Below are 21,675 nucleotides of genomic sequence, written 5' to 3'. Positions count from 1 at the left end.
CCCCACCGCGACAGGGCTGTAAAATTCCGCACATGGTTAGTGCGGGAAACAGAGATGTCAAGGCAGTGTTGCTACGCAGGGGTTAAGGTTTAACGCTGATGCAGAGTACTGGGTGCTTTAACCTACTTTAACACACCAATTAAGCTCTTCACAAGTTTTGACAATTCTGATGAAAGATTACTGACCTGAAAGATTGGGCGGGAGTTAATACCCACACCCCCCACCCCCCCCCCACCCTGCTCCCACACCCTCCCAAAGTGAGTTTGGTGGTGAGGAGCATTTAATCAGGTGGGAGGGTAGCAGGTGAGATCCCTCCACCTTGGAGCCTCCCCTCTGATTGAACAAGTAGCGGGAAGGCCCATGGTTGACCTTCCCGGCCCACTGCCAATTGATGCCTGTAGGTGGCCCGTACTCATGTAACTAAAATGTGGGTCTGGAGTCACATGTAGGCCAGACCAGGTAAGGATGGCAGATTTCCTTCCCTAAAGGACATGAGTGAACCATTTGGGTTTTTACAACAAATGCTTCATGGTTACCATCGCTGAGGCTAGTTTTCATTCCAGATTTTTTTGGCTGATTAACTGAGTTTAAATTCCACCAGCTGCCATGGCAGGATTCGATCCTCATGCCCCCAAAGGATTGGCCAGAGACCTCTAGATTACTGGTCCAGTGACCTTACCATCTCCCCAGTTGGTTTTAGGTGTACAAAAAAATGGATTGAGAGTTACATTTTTTCTACAGCTTTTAACTGTGTTTCTTTAATCTAACTACCGAAACTGACTCAAGGAGCCACTTAACCATTGAATTAATGCAAAGGTATTTCGGATTGGATGGATTGAACAGATCAGAATTTTTGTTGATAAATAACAACTACTCAAGTGTATTGGCTCTGCAGGTAACAGAGCTTGATGGCTGTCAATCAAATCGTCACAAAAACTTAAGGGCCTCATCCTGCTACTGCTGGTATTCACCCAACAGCCGGCAGGGAATTGTGGGAAGCCAGCAAAGTGAACCCTGTCACGGTTGCTGGGGTGCCTGTCGTTCAAAGGCACTCAGTGCCTGCCTGAGGGGGCCAGGCATCAGGAGCCACCAGAGCCAAACAGATCCAACAGAGCACAAGAGAGCCAGAAAGAGCACAACAGAGCCAAACAGAGTCAAATAGAGCCAAACAGAGCAAAACAGAGCCAGATAGAGCAGAACAGAGCCAAACAGAGCAAAACAGGACCAAACAGAGCAAAACAGGAGCAAACAGTGCAAAACAGAGCCAAACAAAGCAAAATATAGCCAACCAGAGTCAAACAGAGCCAAACAGAGCACAACAGAGCCAAACAGAGCCAAACAGAGCAAAACATTGCCACCAGAGCCAAATAGAGCCAACAGAGCACAAGAGAGCCAGAAAGAGCAGAACAGAGGCAAACAGATGAGAACAGAGCCAAACAGAGCAAAGCAGTGCCAAACAGAGTCAAACAGAGATAAACAGAGCAAAACAGAGGCATAGAGAACATAGCAGAGCCGAAGGGGGAGAGGGCACACTGAGAGCTACCCGCGCCCCCTCCAATACCCGTCCTCCCTGTCCGCCATTACTTATCCTGGGCCTCGAGTGGGTGTAATACCGGTAGTAGCCACCGCCACCCCTGTGGGGCTGCTGAGCAATGAAGAGCTGCCAGCTTCTGATTGGCTGGCAGCTCCGTGCGGGCAGGGTTTTCCACCCCTGGGGAAGGCCCACCCCTGGCCTGTTAAGTGCCTGATTTTCACTTAATGCGTTGGGCCTGCCTGAAAAGAGGCAAGGTGGGGGTCTCGATGGGAGGGTCGGGTGGGGGAGGGCGGGGGGGTTCCTGCTGCCTCCATTAAATACTGTCCGTAGACTCTGTTTCTCTCCACGGACATTGATTATTTCCAGAATTTTCTGTTTTTATTTGAGATTTCCAGCAACTGCAGTACTTTGCTTCTGTATAAACTCGGTCCTTGTTGTTTTTGTGACGATTTGATTGACAGCCATCAAACTCCGTTACCTGCCGAGCCAATACATTCGAGCAGTTGTTATTTATCAACCCAAATTCTGATCTGTTCTAACTATCCAATCCAAAATACCTTTGCATTAGGTCAAGGGTTAAATGGCTCCTTGAGTCAGTTTCGGTAGTTAAAGAGACACATTAAAAGCTGTTGGAAAAGTGTAACTCTCAATCGATTTTTTCTTACACCGAATATCAACTGGGGAGATGGTAAGGTCACTGGACCAGTAATCTAGAGGTCTCTGGCCAATCCTTTGGGGGCATGAGGATCGAATCCTGCCATGGCAGCTGGTGGAATTTAAACTCAGTTAATCAGCCAAAAAAATCTGGAATGAAAACTAGCCTCAGCGATGGTAACCATGAAGCAATTGTTGTAAAAAGCCAAACGGTTCACTCATGTCCTTTAGGGAAGGAAATCTGCCATCCTTACCTGGTCTGGCCTACATGTGACTCCAGACCCCCATTTTAGTTACGTGAGCCTTAATTTCCCTCAAAGGGTAATTAGGGATGAACAGCAAATGTTGGAACTGCCAGAGATGCCCACAGCCCATGAAAGAATTTAAAAAATCATGGCTTTTGACCATCAACGGAGAGTAGAGATTGTCACCCCTCAACTGTTGTATTCAGGTCTTACAGCTTATGCTGATAGTGTTAGATGGGTAGGCAAGGGGGTGCAAGGACGCTTATTTGCAGCATAAACATCTGCATAGACTGATTAGGTTGAATGACTTGTTTCAGTGCAGTAGACACTATAATTCTAAGTGTGCAATTAATCTGTTGTTAACGCACTATGCAGAGGTGATGGTGTAGTGGTATTGTCACTGGGCTAGTATTCCAGAGACCCAGGGTAATGCTCTGGGGACCCGGGTTTGAATCCCACCACAGCACATGGCGAAATTTGAATTCAGTAAAATAGAGTCTGGAATTAAAAGTCTAATGATGACCATTGTTGATTGTCATAAAAACCCATCTGGTTCACTAATGTCCTTTAGGGAAGGAAATCAGCCATCCTTACAGGGTCTGTCTACATATGACTCCAGATCCACAGCAATGTGATTGACTGTTAATTGCCCAGCCAGCCACTGAAGTCTTAAGGGCAATTAGGGATGGACAATAGTCACTGGCCTAGCTAGTGATGCCTCCATCCCATGAACAAATAAAAAAGAGTACCAGCAAATGCAAAACAAAACATCTACTGTTAGGTATGATTCTGTAATTGGACAGCACTCACTGAGCAATCCTGAGTGTGGCAATAGCTTCACAAACAACCAATTTAAGATTACCAGTCGAGCTCATAATGTGGCTCATTTACACTTGCTAGTAGGAACATACATTCATACACAGGAACACATGGTTTGCAAACAAAAGGAATATGTTCAAGCCTTATATTTTTTTTAATTATTCGGAAGTTTGGGAAGCCTATCGTTTCTCTTTGCTTTCTCCATGGCAAAGCCTCAGCCAATAAGAGTTGACTTGCCAACCAATCAGCACCCTTTTCTCCTGTAGTATAAATTATTGCGATTGCCTGAAATTTGGTATTGTTGCATTTGCCCTAATGAGTACAAGACAAAAAGCTTCAGCAAAATATCTCCCTTTTCAGACATAACCTACTATGCCACTTCTTGCCCTTAGTAAATTAACATTCTTGGTGGCAGTGAGGTTGGCTCATAATTTGGAAACGTTAGAAAAGAAAGAGTATGTATTTATTCAATGCTTTTCATGACAATCCATGTGCCTCTGAGCACTTGCAGCCAGTGAAGTGCTTTTGAAATGCAATCACGGTTGTAATGCAAGAAACACAGAAACCAATCTGCGCACAAGCAGCAATGTGATAATGACCAGGCACTCAGTTTTATTTATACTGATTGAAAGATAAATATCGGCCAGGGATAGCTCCCATTCCCCTCTTTGAAAGAGTATCATGGGGTCATTTACATCCATCTGAACAGGCAGGCAGGGCCTTGGTTTAACTTCTCAACTGAAAGATGGCACCTTCAAGAGTGCAGCACTCCCTCAATACTGCACCTTGAGCGTCAACCTTGATTTCAATAGTCAAGTCCTAGAATGGGACTTGAATCCAGAGCCTTATGGCTTGTCAACAAGAGTTTCTTAAATATTCTTTCATGGGATGTCGGCATCACTGGCAAGGCCAGCAGTTGATGCCCATCCCTAATAGCCCTTGAACCAAGTAGCTTGTCACACCATTTCAGAGGGTCATTAAGAGTCAGTCACTTTGCTCTGGGTCTGGGCCAGACTAGGTAAGGAGGGGCAGGTTTCCTTCCCCAATGGACATTAATGAACAAATGGGTTTTTAATGACAATCAATGATAGTTGCCATGGTCACTATCACTGAGACTAGCTTTTTAATTCCAGATTATTAATGGAATTTAAATCCCACCAGCTGCCGTAGTGGGATTCGAACCCATGCCCCCAGATCACTTGCCTGCACTGCCTCTGGATTCTTACTAGCCCAGTGACATTACCGTTACACCACCATCTCCCCGAGTGCTGCCAACTGAGCCAGAGCTGACACAGAACCATTGAAAGGCGCTTGGACAAGGGAATGTTTCTTTTTCAGGAACGTGACTTCCCTGATTCTCATTTGACGGAAGGAAACCTGCTGTATAATGTATTCGACCTCTTCCTCGCTGGCACTGAGACTACAACAACTACTCTTCGCTGGGGCCTTCTCTACATGATGGCCTACCCAGGTGTACAAGGTAAAACCAAGCTTCCAACACAGAGAGGTGTTCAAGGAAGGTTCCTAAAAATCGAAAGTGTCGGAAGTTTTTTTTGCAATCATTTATGGGATGTGTCGAGGCCAACATTTATTGACCATCCCTAATTGCCCTTGAGAAGATGGTGGTGAGCTGCCTTCTGGAACCGCTGCAATCTCTGTAAACTTCATCGATGAAGTTCTATTTTTCTGAGAAAAGACTTTCATTTATGTAGGGCCTTTCACAAGGACCCCAGGGTTAGCTCCCCAAGTGCTTTACAGCCAATGAAGTACTTTTAAAGTGTAAGAAAAATGCCGCTAGTTTGCACAGAGCAAACTCCCTCAATGGTGGCTCTCTGTGTGCCATCTCCCCCTTCCCAATGTGATAATGGCCAGACCATCTTTTTGTTTAGTGATGATTCAGAGTTAAATATTGAGCTGGTGGCGGGGAGAACTCCTCCCCTCTTCTTCAAAATAAGATTTTATTTTACGTGCACCCGAGAGAATAGACAGGGCTTCGGTTTTAACAACTCATCTGAAAAACAGCACCTCTGACAGTGCAGCACTCTCTCAGTGCTGGCATCAGAGTGTCAGCCAGGGTTTTTGTACTAAAGTCTTTGGAATGGGATATGAACCCCAACCTTCTGATTCAGAGGTCAGAGGGCTACCCGTTGGCTCACAGCTCTCACTCATCCTCTTAGCCTATGACCTCAGGCAGCCTGGGAGCAGATAGTTGGCGCACGTTGTGTGGTGTCCTGAATCGAGTGCGGTATTATGGATAGCTTTTCTTGTTGTGGAGCAATTTGTTAATGCTGTGATAGTTTTATAGGCATGAAATGGGCCCCTGAACTTTTAAATATTGTGGGGGCAACGTGCCCATGCATATTCCACATCAGAACTATATCACCCACCATATTGGGGAGGCTGTGAAAGAAAAATGCCCAAGCCTTGTGTTTTGAAACAGGTATTAGGCTCTATGCATATATAAATAGGGGGGTTTTAACACCTGTTTGACACCACTTCTTTGAATTGGAGTAGCTTAAATGAAGCCAATGGTGGGGGCTAACTGGTTCAGGATAACCAACTCTTTGATCAGCTGATCAAGATTCTTTGTGGATTTGAACACCTCTGCGAAATCTCTTTTTAACCTTCTCTGCTCTAAGGACAACAATCCTAGTTTCTTCAGCCTCAGACCATAACTGAAGTTTTTCATACCTGGCACCGCTCTAGTAAATCTCTTCTGCATCATCTCTAAGGACCTGACAACCCTCCTGAAGAGAGGTGCCTGGATCAGGAGACATTCAGTGGAATTTTCCGCAGAGTCGGCCTAGCACCTTTGGCAACCTTGGGGAAAGCCCTGAGCTGATTTAATGGCCATTAATTGGCTCAAGGCGGGACATCCACCTCAACGCGGAGGAATTCCCATCTCCGAGACATGTCAGCCAACCTTAGTGGCCGGCAGCTCTCCAGCACCACCAGGAGTGGTGGCCAATGCTGGAACTGCAGGCGAATTCCGGCACAGGTAAAATCCTAATGGAGGTGGGTCCGCAACGGGCAATGGCACCTGACTTCACGCCACCTCCTTCCCCACGTCAGCTCGCTTTTGGAGCGTAAAGTACCAGCCGATACTTCTGACCCGGTTGACCACTCACTAACCACTGATCAGAAAGCACCGGAAGGTATCTTGGCAGGGGTCCTATAGAATAGCTACACCCCCCGCCCAATACCCCTCGCTGGCTTCAGCCCCCCCACTAACTCTCCTCAGATCTGTCTGGAAGTCAAGTGAATCGCCTGGAAAATTAGCAACCCAGGCAATCTGTTTTGATTTTTCATGTTTGTTTTTGCAGAGAAGTGTCAGAAGGAGATCGACGAGGTGATTGGCAGGTCCCGTGCCCCATCGTTGAATGACAGAGCCAACATGCCATACGTCAATGCTGTTATTCATGAGATCCAAAGATACGGGAACGTAGTTCCATTTGCAGTCGGACATTCAACAACACAAGACACTAAATTCATGGGATACACGTTGAAAAAGGTGATTTATGCTTTCTTATCTGATTATGGTGACTCTGATTTACATAATAATCATGAGCTGTAAGTAACAGGTGGCGTGACAGCCAGCGCTTTGCACCCCTCCACCCCCCCGCCGCCCCTGTGGAGCCCACCCGTCTGCCCGTCCAACCACAGCCATAATGCGCTGCAGCTGCTTAAGTAGCCTACCGGGGGGACTTCTGCACCCCCCCCACCCCCCCCACACAACCCCTCCATCACTGGCTAGGAAGCCCCCCCCCTCAGGAGCTGCTGGCCAATCAGGTTGGTTGGCAGCCCCCGCACTCCTGGCAGCAGACGAGAGAGCACCAGTGGGTGCCGCTGGGACGGTAAGCAGACCCAAGGAGAAGGTGCAATGGATCCCGGAGCAAGGTAAGCCCGGGGTATTGGACGGGGAGGGTTTGGGCAATCTAGGGAGGGGTGGGGGGGTGTGATAGGGGGGAGGTGGGTTTTGGTGAGTCGGCGGGTAGGAACAAAGCGCGGGGGGGTGGTTACTACCTTAGAGGGTGCCACCTCCCCGATGTGCAGAGGGCACCCATCCCCCCCAGAGATAGTAACCCCCCCACTCCCCTCCGCCCTTTTAAAATGTAATTAGTTGAAACGATCTGCCCATTCCCGCTTGACTGCCCATGCCAACCTCATTATGGTGTGGGCAGCATCTTATTGGCATCAGTTGGCCTGTTAATAAGCTCAATTTACCCTTGACTATTTATTTAAATATGGTGGGCGGGCTGACAATTTCGGCGCCCAGCCACCTACTGTCTTATGGGGATGAGCTCGGGGATGGGCGGGAAGGTGGTGGGATTGACACTCGCCCTATTTTCCATGTCCCTGGCAGAATGTGAGTGGAGGGGCCCATGTAGAATCCAGCTCTACAGTGCAGAAACACAGCATTCAGTCCAAACACTTCATGCTGGTATTTATGCTGCACACAAGCCTTCTCCCACCATTCTTCATCTAACCCCCATCAACGCATCCTTCGATCCCTTTCTCTCTCATGCCTATCGAACTGCTCCTTACATTCTCCTAAGTTATTCACCTCAGCTACTCCACATTCTCACCATCCTTTGGATGAAGGGGTTTCTCCTGGATCCCTTACTGATTATTGTGACTATCTTATATTGATGGCCATCCAGTTTTGGACTCTCCACAAATGCAAAAATTTGCTCCATGTCTGCTTGGTCTCAATTCTAAAGACGAGCACAGGGATACTGTTTTGATCCCTGTGGGGACCAATTACATTTTAAGAAAAGAGACGAATTTCCCAGCGTCTGATGGAAATCGCCAAAGGGTAAGATTTCCCATTTTAAGACTTTTACTTAATGTGTTTTTAAAATTCATTCACGGGACGTGGTCTTCGCTGGCTGGGCCAGCATTTATTGCCCATCCCTAATTGCCCCTTGAGAAGGTGGTGGTGAGCTGCCCTCTTGAACCGCTGCAGTCCATGTGGTGTAGGTACACCCACAGCGCTGTTAGGAAGGGAGTTCTAGGATTTTGGCCCAGCGACAGTGAAGGAACGGTGATATATTTCCAAGTCAGGATGGTGAGTGCCTTGGAGGGGAACTTCCAGGTGGTGGTGTTCCCATGTGTCTGCTGACCTTGTCCTTCTAGGTGGTAGAGGTTGTGGGTTTGGAAGGTGCTGCCTAAAGAGCCTTGGTGAATTCTTGCAGTGCATCTTGTAGATGGTACACACTGCTGCTACTGTGCGTCGGTGGTGGAGAGAGTGAATGTTTGTGGATGGGGTGCCAATCAAGTGGGCTGCTTTGTCCTGGATGGTGTGGAGCTTCTGCAGTGTTGTGGGAGCTGCACTCATCCAGGTAAGTGGGGAGTATTCCATCACACTCCTGACTTGTGCCTTGTGGACAAGCTTTGGGGAGTCAGGAGGTGAGTTATTCATCATAGAGTTCCTAGCCTCTGACCTGCTCTTGTAGCCACAGTATTTATATGGCTAGTCCAGTTCTGCTTGTGGCCAATGGTAACCCCTAGGATGTTGATAGTGAGGAATTCAGTGATGATAATGCCATTGAACGTCATGGGGTGATAGTTAGATTCTCTTTGTTGAAGATGGTCCTTGCCTGGAATTTGTGTGGAGCAGATGATACTTACCACGTGTCAGTCCGAGCCTAGATATTGTCCAGGTCTTGGTGCACTTGTTGCATCAGTATCTGAGGAGTTGCAAATGGTGCTGAACATTGTGCAATCATCAGCGAACATCCCCACTTCTGACCTTACGATGGAAGGAAGGTCATTGTTGAAGCAGCTGAAGATGGTTGGACACAGGTCATGAGAGTATAACAATTTTAATCATATTTTTCTAGTTTATTGTAAAGCAGGTTTATGGGGGATTGTGTTGTTCTGTCTGTGTGTGTGATTTAATTACATTTTGTAACCAAGCAGACTGCAAGTTGAAGTTGTCTAAAGAAGTAATGTGTGGAAGTGACTTTAATATGCTAATGAGTAAACATGGCTGGGGTCTTAGCATGTAAGGTGTAAAGAGAATTTACATTTTTAGATAGATGAAGGGTGATTTGGTTTTCAAAGTGATCTCAGTCTATTTACAAATAGCCAGACAGGCAAACTAAGGAGTATGTTTGTTTTTCTCAAGGGTTACTGACAATACATAATGGCAACATGAAAATATTCATGTTATGAGAAAGGTAAAGTTCCAAAGACATATGGAAACAATGGAATTTTACATATTAAAAAGGGAGAAACATGTTTAAAGGAGAATGAGACTATTTGTCAGGACAAGGCATTGTATGGTCTAACAAAAGGGTGTGAAGCCTCCAGTAATTGTGCATTAAGCCTACTGTCTACAGAAACCGAAGCTGGAGAGAGCCATTTTGAATTCTACTGTCCAGGGTATTGTGTTAATTTGCTGGACTCTGTTTGAAATCTAAAATCTATTTTTTTTCTGTTGCCTTACAAGGGGGTATTTGGGAACCAGGTTAATTAGGGGTTCTAGGAGTTATTAAAGTAGTAATTTGTAGTTCTATGTACATGCTTGAAATCTTTTATTAATAAATATTTTAATTTAGTTTTTAAAAAATATCTAAAGTCTTGGGGGATGTATTACTTCTGAATTCAGGATGCGCATCTCAAAATAAATACAAATTGCAAAACCGTTGCGATAGCACAATCAAGTTTCCCTTGTGGATTTGATCTGCCTGACACACATCACCTGCCACATTATAACATCAACATGGAACAAACATTAAACAGACAACTAATACACCAAACTAAAGAAAAGACACGTTTGCATTAATTAATTAATTCAATAGAGATTCTTCTTTCAGCTCCTTTTGTTCTGCACCACACTTCTGACAGATGGGTAACAATACAACATATGTCCCAAGGTACTCCCAGCTTCCAGCAAGCTCACTTCTCCCTGCCATGCCAGATTGAATCTCCTGATGATCTTTGAAAACCATTCCACATAGCCAGGATATTCCAAAGGTGGGAGAGAATGGGGGTGGGAGTAGGAGTTTGCAAATTATTAGGATAAGTGAACCTATCACTCTCACATGAAGCCCTGTTCTGGTTAGAGTCCTATTTTATCCCTGGTGTATAAACTTCCACACAATGCAGGCATAGATTTCAACAGTGTTCTCCAGGAGATGGTGTTTAAGGGGGAATGCATTTAGCTTTTCATTACACCCTTGATGGGGAAATGTAGGCTACGGAGCTAATAACATGTGCAAGAACTGAGTGTAGTATCTTTATTTAACCATGTACCTCAAAGTTGTTTTACACTGTCATTCTAGGGGACTTTTATTCTAATAAACCTGTCATCAGTCTTGTTTGAGGAGACCCAGTGGAAACATCCAAACCAGTTCAATCCCGAAAACTTCCTGAATGAAAATGGAGAATTCTTCAAACCAGACGCATTCATTGCATTTTCGATGGGTGAGTGGTGACCAGCTGCCGGCTCAGATGCTGATTTGACATCAGCGTGAATGAATTTGATTTTCACCTTACCTCTATCCCATGGGGGGACTCTCCAAATGGGCCATTAGGAATGGCTACGTGCTGTAAAGCTAAACCACTGAAGGTGGCACTCCAAGATTTATGGACCTCCACTCTTTCAGCATGTCATTGTCAATATTATCTTACTTTGGTGTGTGGACTGTTGAGAAGGTGCTATGGCCCTGAAGGCAAGAGGATCTGAAAAATGAGATTGGATTTTCCCTACCTGAGGACCCCCAACATGAGGGTCAAATGAGGTCAGTACCCAACACTACATGGGGATCAGTCAACCAGCAGTGGTTTTCCCTCAGTTTGATAATTGGACTAGTTGGCTCACCATCCAATTCATTATGGCATGCAGGCTCTCAAAGCTGGACCACCAATAGGAGGCTGTCCAGTGTGCAAGAAGCAGGCTGCCTTTTCAGGGAGAGTGAGAGGGCAGCTCAAGATCTCTACAGCTTCCTACATTTTCAAATTAAGAGCAGAATCGGCAGCCAAGGCACCATTTTAGAGGGGAAACCTCACCCACAGGGCAGTCTGCAGCTGCAACTGAAACTATGGGCTGGTGAGGAGGACTTCAAAGCCTGTCCCGGGCATTGGCCTCACTGGTCTGGCACTGGGAGTCTGCCTCGAGCCAACTGGGTTTATCCCCAAGAGCAGCCTTGAAGCCAATTGATGTAAGTTGGCTTTAAGTAGCTCAGCTGGCTACCTGCTACTTGTGGACAGCTAGCCCTGCTGCATACCATCCAGGAAAATGGTGCGGGGGCAGGAAATTGCAATGCTAGGCAGAGGCACAAACCTTGCCCCCAACTAGACCCCATGCTCTCTGTTGTTGGGGACTAAAAACCCTACCTGTGGTATGAACACTTTCAGCTCTTCCTAAGTTTTACTCAACAAATCTTCTTCCATCTTGATTCACAAATAGGTCTACGTGCATGCCTTGGGGAAAAATTGGCCAAGATGGAGCTCTTCCTGTTCTTCACCTCGCTCCTTCAGAATTTTGTGTTTTGCTGGCCTGACAAAAGTTCCTCTCCAGACCTGAAAGGCTTGTATAAAAGCATAGTAATGCCACGGCCATATAAGATGCAAATAAGATACAGGATGGCACCGAGCGATGACCTGTGACTTCAGAGTTAATGCAGTGATGATGAGGTGGAATTAGATTCAGTGAAGGCTGAAGATTATTGTAATACAACAGGTTAATGTTAAATATGTAAACATATGACCTACATCATCAGTGATGTAAGACCACATGGCAACAAAGCATGCTGAGAGATAGTTCTATGTAAAGCCTCGTGCTGAGCCTTGTATTGTACATATTGTATAATATTCAACAAAAGGTAAAGGTTACCAACAACCTTGCCTCCATCAGTATCTGCAAATCCAAACGATGAACAGTTCTTAAATGTATAGATTCTTTCTGTTTCCATTTTTCTATTTTCATGTTTCCACGTTAAATTGCTGTGTTCTCAAGCCATGGGGGTTAATTTTAACCCCCAAGAATGATGGGTTTAGGTCAAGTGAGAATTAAAATTTGAAAAATTACAAACCCCCCCACTTGTGGTTTTAACGATGGTGGGATGTGTGTGACCAATCCAGCCTTGGGAATCGTGATGATTGGTTAAAGATTTTAACATGGTTACCTGCCTCCACTTTTACACCTATTAACTCATTTCTACTGCACTTCCCGGACCTCGGGAAACATGGCAGGTAGAAAGAGGGGACTAGGTCCAGGTCTATAAGGTAAGTGGCTTTACAGCACAGCTTGTGGGTCAGGAGGAACAAGGGTCTTTCCTCCGGGGCCAACAAACTTACATCCCCATGATTACCATCCCCCACAATCTCCCATCCTGCTCTCCTTTCTCTCCTGCCAACATGCCCCCCAACTCTGAGCAGCCCCCTGTCATCCCAACGATGTTCTCTCATCTACTTTTAACTCTCCTTCTGTCACCCTCAGCCTGCATCCCAGATTGGGCCTTGTACTCAGGGTCTCCTTTTCGACAGACAGCCAATCAGCCTGGCTATTGGGAGGAATATTTAAAGTACCTCTTCAGCTAATTTCGGCAGGACATCCAGCAACCCAGGCTTTGCCATCCAGAACACCACCTTCCACACTTGCCCCTGGCTCCCCATAATTATTGGGACCAATGCGTTTTGTACATTCGTTATTGTTCAAAGATTGGTTTGCCTTTTGAGTTTGACTGATTCCTGGGGTGAAGGCCTTATCTTATGAGGAAAGATTGAGCAGATTAGGCACATACCCATTGAATCACAGAATTTTAAGTGCAGAAGGAGGCCATTCAGCCCATCGAGTCTGCATTGGCTCTCTGAAAAAGCCTCTGCCTGCTGTATCCCCGTAACCTTGCACATTCTCTCTTTTCACATAGAAATCCAATTCCCTTTTGAATACCTCAACCAAATCTGCCTGCAACCACCCTCTGGGTGAAAAAAATTTTCCTCACATGACTTATACTCCTTTTTCCAATTATTTTGAATCTGTGCCCTCTGGTTCTTGAGATGGAATGGTTTCTCACTATTTACCCTATCCATACCCCTCAGGATCTTGAATACCTCTAACAAGTCTCCTCTCAGCCTCCTTTTCTCCAAGGGAAAGAGTCCCAACCTCTCCAATCTATCCTCGTAGCTACAGTTCTTCATCCCTGGATTCTTTCTTGTGATTCTCCTCTGTACCCTCTCCAATGTGATATATGAGCATTGGAGTTTAGAAGAACGAGAGGCAATCTTTTTGAAAATGTTAAGATGTTAGGGGCTTGACAGGGTGAATTCTGAGACAATGTTTCCCCTTGTGGAGGAGTCTAGATCTAGGGGACACTGTTTAAAAATTAGGGATCTCCCTTTTAAGGTGGAGATGGCGAGAATTATTTTTTCTCCACAGGGTTGCTCGTCTGTGGAATTCTCCTCTACAGGGAGCATTGGAGTCTGAGTCACTGAATACACTCAAGGCTAAGTTTGACAGATTTTTGGTCAGTAAGTCAATCAAGAGTTATTGGGGGGGGCGCGGTGGTGGGAAGACAGGAAAGTGGAGCTGAGGCCAGACTCAGATCAGCCATGATCTTATTGAATGGCAGAGCAGGTTCGAGGGGCCGAATGGCCTACTCCTGCTTCCCATCCTTGTGTTCCTGTGATATCTTAGGGTCTTCCATCCATATGATTCATTTGTAACTACTAGAAATGTAGCCTAAAATTAAATAAATGAGGAATTCACTGCAGGATTTAGCATTGTTGATAAACACTCTGTCTAAAAGTGCCCTTTGCTGTTTGACTATAGTTGGATTATCAACGGGGAGGTTGAAACTTACAATGTAATTATTTAGATTTTTTGTAACTCAAATTAAAGCATTTTTTTTAACAAATATACTTCAGATAACCACCACATTAAAGTGGAATTTATGGATCACGGTTTAAATAATAAACTTGTACAGAAAAATGGAATCTTTTTGAAGCCTCATCCTAGAGCAGGGCTAAATGTAGTTCCACGGTCAACACACTCAGCCCACTAAAATCCTGCTGAAAGGTTGGGCAAAATTTTAAATTTTACCAGTCCCTAGGAGGCAGGTGAGGATGGCGGGAGCAGGGGTGGGGAGGGGGGTTGGTGCAGGGGTAGTGGGGGAGGATTGGGGAGGCACAGGGGTGCTCACATAGTGGACAGTCAGGCCTCAACATGTCCCTGAGCCAGTCTCATCACCAGACCATGTGTCCAGCAGTGGGGCTGAATGCAGAGTGACTGCCCAAGGAGACGGGCGGATCATTTACACGGTTAAAGGCCCACCCTATGGGACCACTGGGATTTCCCAACAGTGGGGCAGCACCCCCCCACCCACTGTCCCCACCACATGGGAAGGCCACTAGCTTAACGGAGGCCAGATCCCCGCACAGGGCCACTGGAGCCAGACGCTCCTTGGTCCAAAGAGGGGGGGGCTAAAGGGCTAGAAAGGTAGCATCTGTGGCCCCAGCTTTTGTCCCAGAGGGGCTTACACTCTGACCCTTGACCCGCCGAATCTTCCGTTCTTTTTAACCTTACCTGCCTGAGGCTCGGGGGCTCCCTCGGCAGCGATCAGGGGCCTGGTCGCCTTCCGTCACTGGGCGGAGAAGCCCGCTGACGGTCCCCTGTCGTGAAATTATTAAGAGCGTCCCGCTGCTGGCTCACCAGCCGCTTTTCTCCCCGACATTGGGGGTCCAATATCCATGGGGAAGCTCAGGCCATTGTTTCCCTTCCAGTATCATCAAGAAAATGTTAAACTGAGGTCAGGCGGGTGTCAAATATCTCAAGGATAAGCTGAAGAGGGGCAGAGAGTTCACATAATTCCACGGGCAGAATTTAGTGTCCTCCAAGGCGAGTTTAGTTGTGGGGGTGGTGGGGGGAGGGGTGGGGGGGGTTGCGGTGGGGGGGTGGGGGGTGGGGGCATTTCATTGGGCAGGGACTCCACCGCCTTCCCACCCAGCTCTGCCCCAATTTAGGGTTGGGGTGGGAAAGCTCATGGACGGCCTTCCTGCCACCAATTGAGGCCCTTAAATGGACAAAGGCCTCATCTTGCTGGCATTCACCCAGTGGTGGGTGAGGCATTCAGCTAGCAGGAAGCCTGAAGAGCAAACCTTTTTTTGTTTGCTTACAGACTCCTGGGGTGGGGGGTTGGTGGTGTGGGGGGTGGTGGGGTCCCTTGTTCAAAGGCACTTCTCGTGCCTTATCGAGAGAGCCGGTATCAAGAAGCAGGTGCTGGCTGAGAGCCACCGATCCCCCTCACCCCCCTGCTCTTGATGATGACCACCCCTCCCCCACGACCTCCACCCTGTGACCCCCATCCCACCCTTTCTCAGCTGTGGCCTATATTGACTAGGCCTCTGGCGCGTGCACTAGCTGCCACTACTCTCTTGATGGTGCTGCCTGCACCACCTCTACTTGGCTGGCAGCTCTCAGGAGGGATGGGATTTCCAGCTCCAGGGTCCTTAACCCCAGGGAAAGTACACTGCTGACCACCTAAGTGGTGAGAGGCACTTTATTTGGCCGGCCTCAAAGAAGGAGGCGCAAGGCTCTCACCGGTGCTCTCGCCAGCCAGTGAGACCCCTGTTGCCTGTATTAAACAACCCAATGAGATACAAGAAGAGCTTTGTATGCCCAGCTGTGCATTCTGAGGGAGGTTTGTGTGGAGTGGCGAATGAAGATTAAAGTAACAGAATTTGCTTGGGGGTTGAAATTGGAACTTCCACTGCTGTCTAGCCAAAGATATTTGACTCAAATCCCCTTGCCTGATCACCGCATGACAATATTCTCAGACCGTGAGTATTGCTGAAAGAAGAGACATGTTGAAGCTTTTCATCTTACACTCATCAGGACACTCACAAGAATACCAATATAAGGGGAAAACAACAACTTATACTGTATGTGAAGAGAATGATGATTGATTGGAAAGTGGTGTTGCCACGGAGAATGCATCACCGATGGTAGCTGACAGTTAACTGCCAAACATTGTTTGAAATTTAAACCATGCAGCTTGACCCTAAATGGTCAAGACATTGCCCTGAGGAATGAATCGGCGAATGGCTGTCACTTACTTTGTTTAGCTGAAACAGGCACAGTGTATGTACATGTTCTTCCTGTAAAGAACAGGGCCCTGTGTGTTAATATATGTAACTTCCAGTACACGCAGATGTGCCACATTGTGATCCCAACTGACAACCTTAAATTGGTTGTCAGCGTAATCCTTAGCACACTGAGGATTGTTTAGCTAATGTTGTCTAATCGTGGAATCCCATCTAATGTTGAACACTGTGTTTTGAGTTTTGCAGCCACGGGCTGGTTGGGTACAGTCTGTACCTTGTCTGTTGTAAACAGCAGCTGGGACAGGCTGTTTGACATGATCCACCAGCCTTTGTAACATACGGCCTACATACCCAGCACCACACCGGCACTGACAGTCATATACCACGTTACCCACTTGTGTGATGGGCAGAACGTCTTTTTGGCTTCAAGGCAGCATCCTGTTAGTGGTGAATACCATTCACAGATCTCAGATCTCAGCCCCTGTGACCAGCCACAACCTTTCAATTATTTTCTCTCTTCTCTCTACCCGCTATATACTGCCAAATTTAAATGTCATTCAACAGTAATTTATACCTGCACCTACTACACACTTGTTGAAGACCCAGAAGTAAAAACTGTTCAGACCAGTACTTTTATTCCCTGGTTTTTAATGTCTTTTTTCATTCTGGCAAGTTGTCGTTTTCTTCCAAACATTCTCATTTTTAATTTCCGTCCCTTGTTATCAGAACCCTTACCAAAGTGGGCCATTTCTTTCAATCAATTCTTAAAACCTTCAGTAAAGAACCATTAATTCTCTTCTTTTCAAAAGAAAACACACCCAGCTCCTTTTAGTCTTCCCTCATAACTTGGGTTCAACTCTCTGTAGAAGTAGGATTTGTGCCTGCGCCCTTCAAATACAATAAAACCCTCTGATTCAGTGACCAAGTCTGTGCATAATACTTCAGATGGGATCTGAGCAGCATATTCATGGGCTATGGGTCCATTTCCATAATAATTGTTGCTAAGTATACATTTTTTGGAGTGATCGAGTAGCCATGAGCCTGTTTCCATGGTGATTTTAGTAACATCTCCCTCCTCCATAGTTATCCAGTGCCCATATTCTAATCTTCAAGACGATTGATGTACTTATTCCCTTCATAATCTTGGTTATTAGCCCCTCTAAGCAATTGTTTAATGAATGATTGCCCAATTTCCAGTGAGCTCTTTGCTGTGTAATTGCTATCTTTGGGCATTAATTAGTTGCCTACCCATATTCATTCCAGGGCATGGTGAAAATTAAGCAAGCAGTCATTAATCAATTCTGCAGTAATTGTAAGTTAAACCTTTTGGGGATCATGTGACTGTACAGACAAATCAGCCTTAAGACGAGTAATTTTAGGGCAGAGTTTTTTCTAGCTTTGGTCTCAGAACGAGCATGTAGCTTCACCAGGAGCTCTGTAAATAAAGTTTACTGTTTCTTACAAAAAACCCGCCCTGCACTCTAAGTTTATTACAATTGGCGACGAGGATAAATAGCACCAACGCAGCACCTCACCTCGCGACTGTGAGTATTTCGATTTTTAAGGGAAGAAAGCAAAAAAGTATACTCACCAGCAATTCCTCTCTGCATTGACCCATATGACTCATCCATCGAGGACAGGGGTGAGTACATAGAGCAACTAGGTTTCTAGTAGGCGAACGAAATAATGGTGGAGGAGAAGCAGAAGGCAATTCTCCTAAGCGTCCGTGGGAGCAAAATGTAGAGCTCGTCCCATGACCTGACGGCTCTGAACGCGCTAAATCCCAGACCCTTCACCGAGCTGGTGGATATCGTAATGGGACGTTTCCAGCCTAAGCCTTCAGTCATCATGAACAGATTCAAGTTCGACCCTTGAGTAAGGCCCTCCCCCCACCGCCCCACCGCCCCCCCATGAGTCAGCCGCCATGTACATCACGGAGTTAAAGCAGCTAATGGAGCGCTGTGACCTCGGCCACACTTCAAAGGACATGTTGCTAGGTCGTCTGGTTTGCAGCTATTCAGCGCCGTCTGCCCGCAGAAGTTAAGATGGACCCGGAGCACGCCAGGGAGATAGCGCTGGCAATGCAGAGCGCCGAGAGGGACTCGCAGGCTCTGCAGAGTGTGCAGCTTGGCACCGTTCTACAGTTAGGGCAGGAACCTGCCACAGGGAGGCCTCTCTGAAGTGGGACTCAGTCCCTACCACTAGAGAAACAAGAAGTGCTGGAAGCAGCTCATCAGCAATGCAGAAGTTAAAGTGATTTCGAGGTGGGGGTAATCATGTACCCGAAACCCGAAGATTTCAGAGAGGCAGAATGGCCACTGCTGTCACAGAAAAAAGAGCATGTTGTAAAACAGCACAGGGCTAGATCAGGACAGCCAATCAGACAGCAGGTCAAGTTGAATAAAGTGCGCAACATAAATGAACCAGGAGCTGCCGACGCTGATATCTACTCCCTACACAATCTGAAGGCCAGGAAAACTGAACCAATCACTGTTACCCTTCAAGCAAAATGGAAAGCCGCTTGTCATGGAGGTTGACACAGGAGCATCCACCACAGAGCCCAGAAGGAGAAAAAAACAGTAAAAACTGGTAAATAAGAGTACTGGTCTGAACTGGTCTTGTATACATTAAACTGGAACACCAGTAAAAACTGGGGAATAAGAGTACTGGTCCAAACTGGTCTTGTAAATATTAAAATGGAACACCAGTAAACACTGGGAAATAAGAGTACTGGTCTGAACTGTTTTTTTTCCCTTCTGGGTAGTGGGGAAACATATCTTTAAATATCTCAGAGAAAGTATCCAGCCATTGAATGTGGAGCAAACCACAGCTCAGCCAAAAACATACACTGGAGAAGCAATACAAGCAAAAGGCATCACCTCTGTACCTGTGTCCTACAGGCAACAGACAGCCCAGTTGCCAATAATTGTTGTAACAGGAAAACGACCTAGTCTTCTGGGCTGTGATTGGTTGAATACTGGTCAGAGGTTTCTCAAGGCTGCATGGGAAGAAACCCTGAATTGATGAGGGAACGCGATGGTCTTTTTTGGAATGAGAGAGATGAACAGAAGGACCTTCACCGGTAGCAAGGGTCCCTCAGGTCAGGGGCGATCCCACAGGAAAATCATGAAAAGAGGCTATACGAATGCAGTGCCGCCCTGACCCAACTGAGGAAACAGTTGGAAGAAAGAATACCAACAATGGTCAACGTTCCAAGAGGAAGACCAAAGATACAAAAGAGAGACAGAAGGGCTGAAGAATCAGTTGATAGAAACAAAATAAGCTTTAGGAGGAAAAGTAATGGAACTTTCCAAGGTGCGAATGGGTAGCTGAACCCCCCAAACTGAACCAAGTTAAGATTTTGCCAGAGAGAAATTTGGCCGACGGTGAAATTAAGATGAAACATGAGAGAAAAGTCCTGTGGCAAACACACAAAAAAAATACAGAGATCAAGTCTGAAAGACCAATAAGATATGTATTCAGAAGCCTTTCTGCAGCTGAGAAAGGTTACTCACAACTCGAAAAAGGTTTATCTATCGTATTTGGAGTAAAGGAGTTACATCAATATTTGCAGGGTTGACACTTCACCACAGTATCAGATCCCAAACCACTGTCAGGTTTGTTTAGTGAAGATAAGGCAAGCCCACTCATAGCCTCTGCTAGAATTCCAAGGTGGGCTTTAATTTTGTTGGCGTATGAGTGCACTTTTATGCACCATCTGGATGTGCATATAGCAAATGCAGATGCCCTCAGTCGCTTTCCTTTGCCAGAGAGCATTACACATGCCCCAGTACCTCAAGAGGTAGTGCTTTTGTTGAATTTCCTGGACTCCTCACCAGTCTGCTCCAGACAGTTAAAGAATTGGTCAAACCAGGATCCAATTTTATCAAGAGTCTGTGAAGAGGTGTTGCAAGGATGGTCAAATGCTCAAGTCTCTGAAGAATGAAAACCATTTCATGCCCATAAGTCTGAACTGAGCTGACAAGGTGGTATCTTGTTGTGGGGAACAAGAGTCACCAACCCTCTGCAAGGAAGAGAACCACTAGTGACAGAACTCCATAGTGTGCATTCTGGTATTTCGAAAATGAAGATGCTCGCACAATGTCTTGTGAGGTGGCCAGGTATAGACAGTGATATAGATAAAAATGGTTAAACACCGTCTCCGGTGCCAGCAACAGCAGAAGTTGCGCATTTCAGCTCCGCTGCATCTGTGAGAGTGGCCTGGTTGACCCTGGGTTAGACCACATACAGACTATGTAGGTCCCCATTTTTAGGTACCATTTTTCCTGTGATCATCAACGCACATTCAAAGTGGATGGATGTGATATGAAGCGAGGTTACTGACATCGTGTGCAATCATTGAAAAGCTGCACCAATGTTTCAGTGTACATGGTCTGTCAGGAGTTATTGTGTCAGACAATGGTACTGCTTTCACTAGTACTGAATTCCAAAGGTTTGTGAACCTAAACAAGATTAAACACATCAGATTAAACCGTATCATCCCTCATTCGAGGGTTAGCAGAAAAAGCAGGACAAGCCTTTAAAACAGACATGAGGAACCTATCCAAGGGAATATTGGAAACACGAAATTCAAGATTTCTGTTCAACTATTGCATGACTCCTCATGCAACCAAGGGTTCAACACCTTCTGAATTGCTAATGGAGAAAAACCAGAGCAGTCAGAGAGTCAATCATGATTTTCACAGTAAAGATCGAAAACTTACTGTGGGAGAGTCAGTTTTTGTATGAAATTTTGCAACTGGATCCCTGGTTTAATCGTCTCTGAAACAGGACCTTTATCTTGTCAGATAGAAGTGGGAAACAGGAGTGTTAGGAAACACGTGGATCATCTCAGAAGTCAAGACACCCTCCAACAACCAGCTAATCCACCTGAAATCAAAGTTGAACCTTTGACCCATGAGGTGCCAGATTGACAAAGAATAGGCATACCCAATATCTCTGCTGAAGTAAATCATTCTGAGCTGCCATTATCTAAGGATGTCCCTGATGCTGCAGTTCCTGGTCAAGTCGATCTAATTGAAAAGCCTCCAGTTGTAGAGTTGCGTCTCTGAACCGAGTCCAAAAGCCTCCTCAAAGACTAAATTTATAATTACATAAACTGTATATGATATGGGTTAAGATATTTTTGTAAATAAGAGTGGTAAAACAAAATTATAGCATGAGGAATGTAGTAATTGTAAGTTAAACCTTGTTGCCTGTACAGACGAATCAGCCCTAAGCGCTGGTAATCTTAGGGGCAGAGGTTTTTTCTAGCCTTGGTCTTGGAACAAGCGTGTAGCTTCACCAGGAGCTCTGTAAATAAAGTTTACTGTTTCTTACAAGAAATCCACCCTCCATTCTAAGTTTATTACA

The 21,675-nt window shown here is 45.9% G+C and overlaps 1 protein-coding gene across 1 annotated transcript in view; it reads left to right on the top strand.

The window, feature by feature from the left end:
- The window catches only part of LOC121271819 (cytochrome P450 2J2-like), a 38,601-nt gene extending 26,337 nt beyond the window's left edge, over nucleotides 1-12,264 (top strand). Inside the window, exons 6-9 of the mRNA XM_041178110.1 lie at nucleotides 4,591-4,732; nucleotides 6,576-6,763; nucleotides 10,542-10,683; nucleotides 11,669-12,264. Coding sequence (XP_041034044.1) covers nucleotides 4,591-4,732; nucleotides 6,576-6,763; nucleotides 10,542-10,683; nucleotides 11,669-11,868 — 672 coding nt within the window. The 3' untranslated portion in view covers nucleotides 11,869-12,264. The remainder of the gene's footprint in view (nucleotides 1-4,590; nucleotides 4,733-6,575; nucleotides 6,764-10,541; nucleotides 10,684-11,668) is intronic.
- The last annotated feature ends 9,411 nt before the right edge of the window (nucleotides 12,265-21,675 follow it).

This window comes from Carcharodon carcharias, chromosome 31 (assembly GCF_017639515.1).
Source record: "Carcharodon carcharias isolate sCarCar2 chromosome 31, sCarCar2.pri, whole genome shotgun sequence".
NCBI lineage: Eukaryota > Metazoa > Chordata > Chondrichthyes > Lamniformes > Lamnidae > Carcharodon > Carcharodon carcharias.
Note: the sequence above shows the minus strand (reverse complement) of the source record. Positions and strands in the feature narration are given on the sequence as shown.